The 14,929-nt window shown below is 40.3% G+C and overlaps 1 protein-coding gene across 1 annotated transcript in view; it reads right to left on the bottom strand.

Annotated features, from left to right (window-relative positions):
• PTPN12 (protein tyrosine phosphatase non-receptor type 12) overlaps positions 1-14,684 on the bottom strand; it is a 104,358-nt gene extending 89,674 nt beyond the window's left edge. The window contains exon 1 of the mRNA XM_043588683.1: positions 14,214-14,684. Coding sequence (XP_043444618.1) covers positions 14,214-14,312 — 99 coding nt within the window. The 5' untranslated portion in view covers positions 14,313-14,684. The remainder of the gene's footprint in view (positions 1-14,213) is intronic.
• Between the last annotated feature and the right edge of the window lie 245 nt (positions 14,685-14,929).

The raw sequence follows: 14,929 nt of genomic DNA, 5'->3' as shown, positions 1-14,929 counted from the left end.
AAAGTCCTTTCCCTTCCATACGTATGAACAAGCTCCCCACCTTGTTCAACTCACACAATACTCATCTCACTGGCAAGCTGAATGACTCTTTAAGTAATGTAAAAAGGAGATATAGCAATTATAGTCATTCTGATCTCTTACCCTAAACTGAAATAAAGTGAACGAGATAGATTAAACACCAAAAGGAATGTCTTTATTCAGAATATGCAGTCCCAAACAGTAAAAGCCAAACTGCACAAAGAGAACAGTAAAGCAGGTGCAAAGAAGCAAAGCCAAGTCTCCAGTCATCTAGAGACAGAGAAACTAATAAATCATAGAGGGGCTATGAAGAGAAAAGGAAGAAGAGAAGTGCCTAGCTTTATAGATAGCTCTCCATTCCTTGGTTCCTGTGCTTCAAGTAGCTTAACGGCAGTATTCTGTTGCAATAATCTTTTTTTTTTTTTTTTTCACTTAAGCTAGTTGAGAAGTAGGCTGCAAATAAAAATCTATACCGGCAAAGAATTTTTTTTTTAATGTTTATTTATCTTTGAGAGAGACAGACAGACCATGAGCAGGGAAGGGGCAGGGAGAGAGGGAGACACACTGAAGCAGGCTCCAGTCTCTGAGCTGTCAGCAAGGAGCCAGGTGTGGGGTTCGGACTCACAAACAGCATGATCATGACCTGAGCCAAAGTCGGACGCTTAACCGACTGAGTCACTCAGGCACACCAACAAAGAATTTTTTTTAATTATTTTTTTTAATGTTTATTTATTTTTTGAGAGAGAGACAGAGAGAGAGAGAGAGAGCGTGCGTGCGCGCACCCGCAAGTGGGGGAGAGACAGAAAGAGAAGGACAGAGGATCCAAAGCAGGCTCTGAGCTGACAGCAGCAAGCCCAAACGTCAATTGGGGTCCAAACTCATGAACTGCAAGGTCATGACCTGAGCCAAAGTTGGACGCTCAACCAATTGAACTGCCTAGGCGCCCCAACAAAGAATTTTTCTGTATTTCTCATGCCCCACTTTTTTTTTATTGACTTTTCCCGTAAATAGTAAGAATGCAATTGTTGGCCAAAGCAACATCATGTCATAGAAAAAGCATCTGCTTTGATAACTGGGGACAAACTCAGCTCTGCCAACTTCTAATGGCAAAATCTGTATGAAGTTCCTTAATTTCTAAATTTCTAAACAGGTTTAATGTCTGTAACTTATGAGTAAACCCGTTGTGTATAATGTGGGAAGAAGGTATCCAGAAAAGCTATTCTTTACTGTTTTGTATTACGGAATCTAGAACTATTTTCCTTTCTTTCTTTGGTTCTGGTCCCAAATATGTAGTCTCAAAAACTCGAGAGTTATCTTATGCAAAACTCAAATTTGTAAAAAAAAAATCCAAACTAAGCAAGAGGCCAGCCACTATAAATGATATGCCTAGGTCCTACAGACTTTTTAGTGTAATTTTTTTACAGGGCACTTTTAACAGAAGCCAGCGAAAAATACTGATCTAAACATCTAAGAAGTATATAAACAGGGTACTATTTTATCTATCTGGGATAAAGTAAAATTACCAGATTTGAGAATACTGACCATGTGGTTGAAACTCAGTTTTAAAAAGATTTTTCATACTAACCAAATAATACATTGTAAGGGTAAACAACTATGCCATAATAATAAGACATCAAAATACTCCTCACCAAAACATTCAAGAATGCAAAGGCCAACTTCATATTCATTTCATACTCTGCATTTAAGTTGTTCTCACTTTGGGAATACCCTCCTATATTTCAGTATACAGGCTTTTCTTATTTTATCCTTTGCCAGCCACTCTGTTCCTCTCATCTCAAACCCACAGTTCTTATCTCTGTGTGTCTGCAAGCGCTGTTAGTTTTCTATCTCTGAAATGCCTTTTATGCTAGTCTACCTGACAAACAAGCAGATTTAGGCTCACCTGCCTCGTAGGTTTAAATCTTAAACACACTTCCATTAGAATAATATGACATCTTGAATTACTATTGAGTACTCTCTACATAGTATGCTAGTAGCTTTACATACATATTATCTTTATCTTGGTCAATCAGGTAGGTATTATATCCACAATTTCCCTAGATAACCTGCTCATAATCATAGCACAGCCAAGATAAAAATTCCTGTGTGGCTCCAAACCTTGTTGTCTTTCTACTAGTCTGGAGGTATTAAGATTTTTGGAACCCAAGACCCTTGAGAATTTATGAGCTATGAGCTTTCTCTACCACCTCCCCAATAACAAACTTATACACAAAATATTATGTACAACTTGAAAGAGTTCACAGACCTCCTGAAGCTCATCCAACACCCCCAGGAAAACTTTCTGCTGTTCTCACAAGTCTATCCACAGTTGGTAAACTTCTTGAGGAAAATGTCCTATTTTCAATTGGTAATTGTAAACACAGTGCAGAGGCATAGTGGGCACTTAAGGAATATCTTTTGTATGAATGGTGGATGGCAAGAACCATAGCAGGATGATAGGGACATATTTTTGCATTCCTCCAGAGTCTACCAGGGTAGCTACTCAATGTTGTTAAATAGCTTTTCAAATGCAGATTACATGTAAGAACAGTTATTAAAGGAAATGTAGATATTAGTAAACATCCCAAAGCCTCTGAGATTAACATGATCCACGTTCCACATTCTCCAGGAAAAACCAAGGGACAAACTACTTATATCTGCCATAAGCCAATTCACAGACACTATAATATTTTACAAATGGAAACAAGACTTTTATGTATTTCAGAGGAAAGGAAGTAATTGTCAAGGTATGACTGCATGAATCTAAAAAATTTTTTAGACTCTAAAGAATCTAAAATGTAAATATATGACAGGAAATACAAAATGTTGGGAGAAAAATTCAACTATTTGGATGAGACTTAGGGTCTTAAGGGTTAGAATAACTGCATATCACTGGGCTTGCTTTAAACAAGTCTTGAACTCAAATCTAATGCAAGGCTTTTTTCCATGACATTAAAAATTGAATTTTACAGTGGAGATATCATTACAATGAGATAAATTTACAACGGAGAATACTTTAGATAAACTGAGCTAAAATATTTATCCCAGAAAATGAGAATTAATTTTTGTTTCTGAGTTCGGCGTGAACATGGTAAAGCCATTCTAAATTTTTAGTGTTCTGACCTTCAGAGTACTGGCCTATAAGGAAAGTTTGCTAAGAAATGGAAAAAGTATGTTTAATTTAATAGTACAACCACAGATAAGATTTCATTCATTCAGTGGATACGCTCAAGGACAAGAAATGGCTTATTCTAGAAGGAAGAGGATACATACTACAGAGTACAGGAGTTTAATACTGCCAAGGTAATGTAAGACTATATTTAAAAGGCTCTGGAATGCCAAGTTAAGAAGTACAGACTTTATCCTCTCGCCTTGTGATATTAAACTGGGGCAAAAGTTACAAAATTGGAAGGACAGGATAAAGGGAAATTGGGAAGACAGGATATAATTACAGTTTGAAAATAAGCACAGCTTTGATCTGATGCTTCAATTTGGCATAGGCATCCAAAATTCTAATAATTTTAATGGTGATCAAAGGGAGCTTTGAGTTGTTTTTGAACTTACGTGTTTTGATAACAAAAATAAAAACATGTTTCCAATATGGTCCTACATAAATGTATTAGTAAACAGAACTAAGTAGCAACACTGGGACTAAAATTCACATATCCTGATTTTATAATCAGCATGCTTTCTATTATTCCACAGATGCCAACACTTGAAAATGGTATTTTAGGAAAGTGAGTACAATATGTAGAATGGATTGGGTGAGGCAAGAAACTAGAGGCAAGAAGAGAACAGCTATTGCTGTAATCACTCTTAAATCACCCACAAGTTACAAGGATATTGTTATTTTTGCAGAAACGCCAGTGACATGGTATGTAGATTTTATTAATGAAATCTAAAATCAAAAGTTAAAAGTAGATATTTTATTAAAATTAATATTTTAAGATAGTGTCCCCAACGTATGATTCATGGGGTGGGAGATACATTAAGTGTTTCCCTGAATCCTTATGTATATCAGACAGCATCCAGAAAAAAATATGTACTGTTCTATTTTTCATATTTAGGCAGAAGATATTACAATTAATAAAATCCTATTTATCTAAATGTTTTCTTGAATTCAGTCTAGTACTTTGTCTCATATTTTCTTTTTCAGTGGATAATGAAATACAACCACAGTTGTATAAGTACATCTTTATGCATATAAAGGGGAAAAGCAGTTCTCAAGCTCATCTAAGAGACAAGCTCTTCGGACCATTTGAAGAATCCACTTGAAGAATAAATCTCTGTCTTACAATTTTTTTTAATGTTTATTTATTTTTAAGGGGGGGGAGGGGTAGACAGATGAGGACAGAGGATCCAAAGCAGTATCTATGCCTATAGCAGTGAGCCCAATGTGGTGCTTGGATTCACAAACCGTGATGATGACCTGAGCCGTAAGTCAAACACTCAGTGGACTGAGCTACCCAGGCACCCCTCTCTATCTCAGAATTTTAAGCTCACTACAATTTCTGCTCATGCAATGGCCACTAATGCCTATTAAGTGCCAAGTACTATATTAAGCAAGAAGGATACACAGATAATTAAGTCACAGTCACTAGCCCTGGAGGCTTTCAGTCCGGGAAGTCAGAAATGTAAATGTTTATGAATCTAATGAACTGAGTGCTATAGAAACACAGAAGTGTTTAACACATGAACAAAAAAATTTAGTCTGTCTAAATGTTAAGGTCTTACTTTCAGTTTCAAACTGTCAAACCTTTTCCAAACTAAATGTCAAATATTGAAGGGAAAAAAGCTAACGGTATTCTAAAAGTAAATACGGACAAACATTCTTGCGAATTTAACACTTGTAATAGGATGCTGTCTCCAGTGAGCCATGTCAGGAGAGTTACTTAAAAGTTTACTTCCACTTGCAAAGTTAGAATACAAGTATGTTTGGCTACATACCCATCAAAGGCTGAATAAGAAACTGAACCAATTGAAATGGGAAAACCCTAAAATTAGCTCAAATGCAAAAACGTGGAAAATACTTCCTATCACTCTAGCTTTGAAAGACACGTTAGACATACATACAGTACCAGTTATATAAACTTACTAAGATATTTTAAAAACCTACAAGCTACAAGGTAACCTACTTCACACCCACAAGGATGGCTATAATCAAAAAGACAGACAATAACAAGTGTTGGTGAAGATGTAGAGAAATTGGTAGGAATGTAAAATGTACAGCAGCTTTGTATAACAATCTAGCAGTTCCTCAAAATGTTCAACAGTTACCATATCACCCTTTAATTCTATTCCTAGGTATATACCCAAGATAAAGGAAAACATATATCCTAACAAAAATTTGTACATAAATGTTTATTCATAAAATATATTTTATCTATTGTTATATAAAGAAAAGATTTCAAAAAGTGGAAACAACTCAAATGTCTATCAACGGATGAATGGATAAACAAAGTGTAGTATATCCATAAAATGGAATATTATTCAGTCATAAAAAGAAATGAAGTATTTCTGAGTCCTACAACACATAGATGAACCTTGAAAACATTGTACATATTAAGTCAAAGGACTTCGCCACGAAACATCACATATTGTATGATTCCATTTACATGAAATGTCCAGGAGAGGCAAATCCATGGAGACAGCAGGTAGATTAGCGGTTGCCTGGGGCTAGCGGGGAGGTAAGGGAGAAAGAATGACTGCTAATGGAGGGGGGGGGTGTCTTCTGGGGGTGATAAAAATTGATTGTAATGATGACTGCACATTTTTGTGAATATACTAAAAACTATTAAATTACACAGCTTAAATGGATAAATTTTATTGTAGGTGAAGTATCTCTCCATAAAGCTGTTACTGATTTTTAAAACACCTACAAGCCATGATATTAAACAATTTAACAAAAAATGAAAATGTGTATACATATTTTGGCTGTGCAGCATGAGACCTTCCAGGCTTTCAGTCTTTTCTCCCCTCCTGTTTTCTAACATTTCAAATCCAAACTTTAAATAAAAAACTTCAGAGGTCTCATTTAACCAAAAGACAAGTTCTCATTATCTGTCTTTTAAAATCGTATTTAGGGGCACCTGGGTGGCTCAGTTGGTTGAGCATCTGACTTCGGCTCAGGTCATGATCTTGTGGTCCATGAGTTCGAGCCCCACATCGGGCTCTGTGCTGACAGCCTGGAGCCTACTTCAGCTTCTATGTCTCCCTCTCTCTCTGACCTTCCCCCGCTCGCACTCTGTTTCTCTTTCTCAAAAAAAAAGAAAAGAAAAAAAGAAAATCATATTTAAACAGCAATCATTTCACAAAAGAGGGCATACATATAGTTAAAAAACATGAAAAATACCGCACCTATCTTATCTAAAAAAAAAAAAAAGGCAGAATGTGGGAGGGGAGTTCTCCTTCAATCTGTCTTCCTCTAGTTTCTACTGTCTGCTTTCAGAATGTTAGAGTAAATGTTAAGAATTTATACTTGGGGCGCCTGGGTGGCCTCAGTTGGTCAAGTGTCCAACTTTTGGTTTCAGCTCAGGTTATGATCTCACGATTCGTGAGTTCGAGCCCCACATCGGGCTCTGCGCTAACAGCATGGAACCTGCTTGAGATTCTCTCTCTCTCTCTCTCTCTCTCTCTGCCCCTCCCGCACTCACTGTCTCTCTCTCAAAAATAAACATTTAAAAAAGAAAAAGGAAAAAAAATTTATACTCATTTTACCTATTTTCTCCTCAACTATAATCTAGATTCTTCCTATATTCCACCCCAAACTGCTATTTGTGGTCACCAAATCACTCCTATTTGGCAAACAAAATGGGTACTTTCTCAACCTTACCTTACCAGTCCTCCCAGAAGTATTTGATTTTGCTAACTACTCCTTTCCTGAAACTCTCCCAGACTTTTCTGACAGCATCCGGGTTCTCTTCGCTTCTTTCCGAGCATACCTTCTCAGGAACAGTCACTAACCTCCTTTTCGGACTGCTATCTATCTATCTATCTATCTATCTATCTATCTATCTATCTATTTATTTCCGGACTGCTCTTTAAATCCTGTTGCTTTCCAACCTAAAACTGGTCACTTTATATGTTTATCTGAACACACTCATTTGCTCCCATACTTGCAACTACCTCTTACATGCTTATATGACAAGTTTCAAATTTTTAACTCCATCCTGTCAGCTGTATTGAGCCCTACATTTCTACTCAATGTTTCACGCACCTCAGTTTAACACATTTAAAACTAAATTGTCCCCTACCTTGAAATCTCCTCCAACCATCTTCTGCTTGATCCCCTCTACCTGTTTCTCCTCCCATACTCCTAACCCTACCAAATGATATCTTCTAACGGGTGATAGTATACCCAACCAGGAACCTTGGAGTCATACTGCAAATATTTCTTTCTCCTTTACTACCCACATCTAGTGAATTGTTAAATCTTCTTTCTTAATCCTTATCAGATCCTTTTTATACTCTTTCTACTGTCTTAGTCTTCTTATATTTCAACAGCTTCCAAAATGTTCTCCTCCATCACTAATTCCACCCTTAATACTGCCATCAGAATCAACTTTCTACAACACAAATCTGTCAAATAACTGCTTACTCTTTTTTTTTCTTTAGAGAGAGAGAGAGAGAGAGAGAGAGAGAGAGAATGAGAATGAGAAGGGGAGGGGCAGAGACAGGAGAAGAGAGAGGGTCACAGTATCCGAAGTGGGTTTTGTGCTGGCAGCAGAGAGCCTGATGTGAGCCTCAACTCACTAATGTGAGAACATGACATGAGCCTAAGTAGGACGCTTAGCAGACTGAGCCACCAAGGAGCCCAATCACTGCTTACCCTTCTTAAAGCATGAAGTGGCTCTCCAGAGACCAATAGTAGTGATTCTTAGCTTTTCTACTAGCACCTATCTGAATGATAGAAATGAAGGCTCATACTAAAGCAGGCTGGAGCCAGAGGGTGGGGGTGAGTGGTTGAAGGTGGAGGAAACACTGCTAGAATGCTCAGCTACTATGTGTATTTTCTTAACACCTGCCCACTATCCATGTGAGTTTAGTGTAGAACTGTTCAAAATTATTATCATTGAACTACAGAATAAATTATAGCACAGATATAAGAACTTTCACAATCTAACCCCTACCTAACTTACTCAGCATCGTTATTAGTCCTTACCATGCATTACCTCATTGGTTCTCAAAGTATGGTTCAGGGACAGCCCACTCCCAGATCATTTCAGAGTCCATGAAGTTAAAACTCTTTTCCTAATAATATTAAGTCATGTTTCCTCACCTATAAATATGATAACGCACAGACTTTCGCACAATAATTTTTAAAAATCAGTTTCATTCTCTGAGGAGTATACAGTAGAGTTTTCTAGAGTACATGACATGTGATGCTATGTGAAATGTAACATTGCAATGGTATGAGTGAAGCAGGGGAGGGGCTTCTATTAAGCCAGATGTAGAAATTTGCAAAATATACAAATAATGCTGCTTCTCACTACCTTTTGTTTTGAACAATTATCTATCACATAGTTAATATGGAATGAGTTTATTATCATTGTCTTAAAGTGTACTGTTTTTTAAAATATGTTTTAATTTGTAGTATAATAAGTAAAAGCTTTTTGGGGGCCTTCAGTAATTTTTAAGAATGTAAAGGAATCGAGATCAAAAGATGTGAACTGCTGCATTAGTTATAGCAGATTATCTTTTTCATTTTTTAAAATATAATTTATTGTCAAATTGGTTTCCATAAATTATGGCAGATTATTTAACACTTCCCTAAACATGTTCCACTTTAAAACTTCCATCCTTTTGCATGGTGATGTGCCCTCAGCCTAGTCCCAGCTAGGTCCTAAGAGACCTCAGATGTATCTTGGAGAAACAGAACAAAAAGAACAGAGGTTTGGGGGTACCTGGCTGGCTCAGTTGGAGGAGAATGTGACTCTTGATCTTGGGGTCTACACCTGTGCTGGGTATAGAGATTACATACATACATACATACACAAATAGAACAGAGGTTTTGAAGTCAAGCAAGATACTTAACTCTCTTAACAAGTATGCTTCCTCATGTGTAAAATACAGGTTATATCTACCTCATAAACTGTTGAGTTAGTAAGAAAGGGTGTAAAGTATCTGGCGCAGTGTTTAGTATATAATAGAGATGAAAAATGTTAAGTTCTTTCCTACTTAAAATAACTTATAAAGTCACTAATGTTACCATAGTAAAATAAAAACCGTATAACAATTATTTAATCATAACAAAGCAAATAGGCTGGTCATTTTGAGCAGTTCTGTCAGGATTACCACTTGTAGAACAAATGGTTTTATATAATAAATCCCCTGAAATAAATAACTTCTATGGTAGTTCTTGGGTATCTTTGATAAATTAAGTTCAGATTAGTTTAAAACATCAAAGTTATTTTAAATAGCATATTAATATAGGATGGCTTGCTATTATACCCAGTTCAGCCTCAGAAAAATGTCCTTAAATCCTCTCCTCCCAATATTTCACAAAAAAGTACTAGAATTCACACTTCTGTTGCATTCTATATTTTAAATACTCCACTGAATTCACTTATTATATTTTTGTTTTCACCTTCATAAATGTAGAGAAAGCTGGCTTTTAAGCTGAAGCTGCCATATTTGTTTGTAGCTTAAGTGTCTTTTGTGATTTTTTCATATACAACTGTATAATGTAAATTAGATAAACTTTAGCCTGATCAGAAGAAATCTACTTCTTGTTTTAATGTTTTAGACATTACAAAGCTTTAAAACGCACAAGAAAATGATTGAAACAAAGCCCAGATACTTCTTTCTTTCTATGTCTAGTTATCTGTGACTGACTATATGAATTAGCCATATGAGAATACACAGACCTTAGCACAATAATTTGTTAGATGATGACCCTAAAGGTCAGTCCCAGACCTCAGCCCTGTGAAGTAGCATTTTTCTTCTTTAAAAGATCAGTCATCTGGGGTGCCTGGGTGGCTCGGTCAGTTAAGCGTCCGACTTCAGCTCAGGTCATGATCTCATGGTCCATGAGTTCGAGCCCCGCATCGAGCTCTGTGCTGACCGCTCAGAGCCTCGAGCCTGTTTCAGATTCTGTGTCTCCCTCTCTCTCTGACCCTCCCCTGTTCATGCTCTGTCTCTCTCTGTCTCAAAAATAAATAAACGTTTAAAAAAAAAAAAAAGATCAGTCATCCTATTTTAAGTGGCCTGCCTATTGTCAGACAGCTAGCCAATGAAAGAGATGGGAGTAAAACCCAGGTCTGTCAAACACGAATGCACACCACTCTACCTTATACGTTTGTTTACTTGTCATGATCACTGTCTGCCATCTTGCATAGAAGACTTATAGTCAATGGGGCACCTGGGTGGCTCAGTCGGTTAAGCGTCCCACTTCAGCTCAGGTCATGATTTCGCGGTTCGTGGGTTCGAGCCCCGCATCAGGCTCTGTGCTGAAAGCTCAGAGCCTGAAGCCTGCTTGGGATTCTGTGTCTCCCTCTCTATCCATCCCTCCTCCACTCACACTCTGTCTGTCTGTCTCTCTCTCCCAAAAATAAGTAAACATTAAAAAAAATTTTTTTTTAAATAAAAAAGAAGACTTGCAGTCAAGATAGGAGAAACCAAGTTCCAGACCTGCCACAAATCAGATGTTTAACCTTCAACATGCAAGTAATCATCTTGGTACTACAGTTTACACCATCTCAGTATCTTAGTTTTCTCCTTTCTAGGGTTGGGCTGAGGAGGACTCAACACACCAAGGCCAAAAATAGAAAACTCAAAGAATAGTTAATGACAGGTGGAAAATTTTCAAATTAAAACAAGATACTATTTTCCGATCATCAAATTATCAAAGAGCAAGATAATTAAATGAACACTCATGCATTACTGACAGTTGTATACATTGATACTTCTCCAAAAGGTTATTTATAGATCTGTATTAAATGTTTATATCCTTTTACCTAGTACTTCCACTACTGGAAGATATCTTATGCAATACTCCAAAATAAGGAAGCTTTACACACAAGTGTTCATTACAGAATTATGATATTGTAATAACAGAAAATAAATGGCCTAAACATTCAACCACAAGCAAATGGTTAAGCTATAAAATGGTTGCCAGGTGAAATATATTATATAGCCACTGAAAATGACTTTTACAAGTGAAAAACACTTATCAAAATGTTCAGTTAAAAAACAACAACAACGATATTGGGGCACCTGGGTGGCTCAGTAGGTTAAGCATCCGACTTCAGCTCAGGTCATGATCTCCTGGTTTGTAAGTTAGGCCCTGCGACAGGCTCACTGCTGACCATGCAGAGCCTGCTTGGGATGCTCTGTCTCCCTCTCTCTCTACCCTCCTCCGCCTGCTCACATGCGTATGCGTGCTCTCTCTCTCAAAATAAATAAACATTTAAAATACATATATATTTACATATATAATGGACTATATATATGTATATATATATATATACAAAATGGAAAAAATATATATATATGTAAAATGGAATACATTGTATGGTCACACAGATGCATTAAACAGAGACAGCCTTTGAGTGATGGGACTAGGTAGGCTGGATACAACAATGGAAAGAAAACATTTTGGATGTCCACCCACTTTCCTAAGAGTAAGACATTATTAATTAGTCTATAATTTCCAAATTTGAAACAATGAACATTAGTACTTTATACTTGAACAGGATTATAACAGCTAGATTATCTCTAAGGCTCAGTTCTAAAATGCTAAAATTTAAAAATGCATTTTTAGCCCACATAAGATTTGAAGAATAACAGAACACTTAAAATTATTAGCTGATTTCCTATTCTCTTTCCATGGTAGAAGGGCATGGTTTCCCACCAGCATACCACCCAAGGGAAAAAGCAGCACAATCTAGCAGTCTTAATTATAGCTATTGCTTATCAAGTCATGGAATAAAAAAAGCAAGCACTATAAAAGAATAGCCTTAGTCATCAAATCTCGAATGTAGACTCACCTAGTATCCCTAGGTATTATGGAAAAAAAAGAAACTCATTTAGTCCTTCAGAAATGAAATCTCCAATAGGAATCCCTGACTCATCCCCAAAGCACAAACCCCAAGGCTACTTCCCCTGTAGTTCAGAGACTGGGCACCTGTCCTGATGGCCTTCATCACCAAACAATGCTCTTTCCTGACAGGATGTGCCCAGGGATAACCAGATGACTAGCAGGCAAAGGAGAAGTGACCATGGACCACACCACCTCTTCTTCCATAACCAAAATAAGACTGTAATAATAGACTAATTTTAAACTTTTAAAATATCTTAAGTAAATATTTTCTATTTTTGCTAAAAATATAGAAAAAAGGGACTCCATCCAATTATTGGTAAGTGACACTACCCAAAAGATACGAACACAATCAAAATTCTCAATGTAAGTCGAGAAAATGTTCCTTACCTTTACTTCGACCAAAAATTAATTTTTCAAAAATACATAGGCTAAATATCAACAGAAAATGTTTAAAAGAAGGCATAGATTATTTATATTTTTCTGTTCTGAAAAGATACTAACAAAATCTTACTCCTATCCTCTATTATTGGTCTAGGAAGGCGGGAACCACAAAGCTCAACAATATTATTATTATATTGAGTAAGGTCAACGATCTATTTTATAAGCTGTTAACAATTTTAATGCTAAGGCTTTACTAGACTGGAGTCGCTTTAAAATGTGAAAAAGCATTTCAGTACTAAAAGTCATATCACCTGCACCTTGTAAACAATTAAACTGTACTTTGAAACAAAAACTAACCAGCGTTTGCTGCTCATTCATTTTTATAGACATTAACTGTGTATCCTTTTTACAATCAAGAATTTCGGAGTTAAGTGCTTATTCTTGGAGCTGTATCTTGCCCAGGAGCAAAATTTTCCCTAGCTTATTTCCCATTCTCAAACCCCGCCAAGGCTAAGGAGCAACCTCTTCCCAAAGTCCCACTTCCTTTTCCATTCCCCAGACCTCCAGAGTTTCCAACGCCCCAGTCTTGCGCAATATCCGTAGGAGCAGCAGCCGCAACCACCGCCTCCTAAGCCGAGAAACAACCCTAAAGGGAACATTGTCCAGCAGAAAAATAAAAGGGGGGCCGGAGGGACAATGTAGGAAGTCGACTTCTGGTCCCACGCCTTTGTATCTGACCCCCTCAATAAGTGATGTATCTAGAGCAATTTCACGAACAAGACTTTTAACCTCCTCTCCAGCCAGCCAGCCCAAGCAGAGGGCGGAAAGAGGGGGGCGGGGGGAGGCTGAGAAGGTTATCTCCCAGTTCAGGGCTTCAGCCCGTTTCGTTGCCTCCGCCCCACCAGGACTATTGTTCCCAAGTTCCCCACCCCCACCCCGGATAGGAAGTGATAGTCACATCCCCTCCGCCTTCGACAATATCCCCTAGGGAGTCCGAAGTAGGCTTCCTTCAGGATAATCACCCCCTCCACACACACACACACACACACACACACACACACACACACACACACCCCGTCAACCTAAAGTCCCGATGACCCCAACGCCATCTCAAACCTGGGTCTCCAGAGACAAGAGACCGGACGAGGGTAGATGCAATTGGGCAAACCAAGGGATTCCTTACGGACAATCCTTTCCCAAGCCTTGGAATAATAACTGAGAACCCAAAAAACGGCAGAACTCCTCCCTTGCCCACTTCTGAGACCAGCCTGAGCAAAGGGACCCCAGGAGTTAATGCCAACCTCAACACCCCCGTACCTCCATCAGCTGCGATCTGCTCTCCACCCAGGGTAGACACCTTGCCTCGACCCTCCCAGGAGGGGCAGGCTGGTTAGGGAGTGGGGGTGGAGGGACGAGCCCCCCCTCCCGCCCCGGGTCTGCACCTCCTTCGGCTTCGATTCCCGGCCCGAGAAACAATAGGTGGTCGCCGGCGGCGGTGCAGAGTGCGGGCTCCGCCGGGGCTGCTCCTTTCGCGCCCCTGGCGCCCGCGGTGGGGGCCGCGAAAGCGGGATGGGAGGGAAGGCGGCCGAGGGGCGGAGGCGGTCTCACCTCCCGCCGGCCTTCGAGACCACCCGGCCCTAAGGAGTTGGTGCGCGCCACTCCGCCCCTCTCCTCTCAGCTGCACACAAAGCGCTGGCTGCCCGGGCCGGCTGGGCGAGGCGGTGGTGGGCTCCGGTGCCGGCGAAAGGAGGCGACAGCAAGGGGAAGGACTCACCATGAAGTCCCGGGCGAAGTTGTCCTCCCCATTGTGGTCCGGACTCTTCATGGCCTGAACCCTCTGGATAAATTTCCTCAGGATTTCCACTTGCTCCATCCTCCCGCGTCCCCCCGGCTGCGGTGGCTGGCCCCCCCGCCGCCCGCCCGCCCGGCGCAGAGCTCGCTCAGTCTTCCCCAGCTCGCTTTCCCGGCCCTTCCCCTCCCTCCCGACCCCCGCCTAGCCTCGCCACTCCTTTCGGCTCCTCACCGCTTAAGGCGGCGGCAGCGGCAGCACCGGCCCGGTTCCCGACCCCACAACTTCCAGGAGCAGCGGCCGCTCTCCCACAGTACGAGGCGAGCCGCTGCGGCTAGCGCCAACCCCAACCCCCAGCTTGCTCCATCCTCCTTCCCCGCCCTCCTCCTCCTTCGTTGGGAGACGCCGCCACCGCCTCAGGAACACGGCTCTCCGCTCTCCCTCCCCCCCCTTCCCGGTTCCTCCTCCCCCCCCACCTCCACCAGCACCCGCAGCCGCCTCTCCCCACGGGCGCGGCCCCGCCGCCACCCAGACGCGCGGCCCCGCGCCGTAGCTCCGCCCCAGGCGCTAGGACGCGCCGATTTCACCCCACCCCACCCCGCCCACCCCGCCTCCGGGCCACTCTCCCAAGCCCGCCCTGCCGGGGCTAGCCCCTCTCGGAGTGGCTGGAAGGCTTTTAGCTGTCGGCTGGGCTACTTGAC

This window comes from Prionailurus bengalensis, chromosome A2 (genome assembly GCF_016509475.1).
Source record: "Prionailurus bengalensis isolate Pbe53 chromosome A2, Fcat_Pben_1.1_paternal_pri, whole genome shotgun sequence".
Classification (NCBI taxonomy): Eukaryota; Metazoa; Chordata; class Mammalia; order Carnivora; family Felidae; genus Prionailurus; species Prionailurus bengalensis.
Note: the sequence above shows the minus strand (reverse complement) of the source record. Positions and strands in the feature narration are given on the sequence as shown.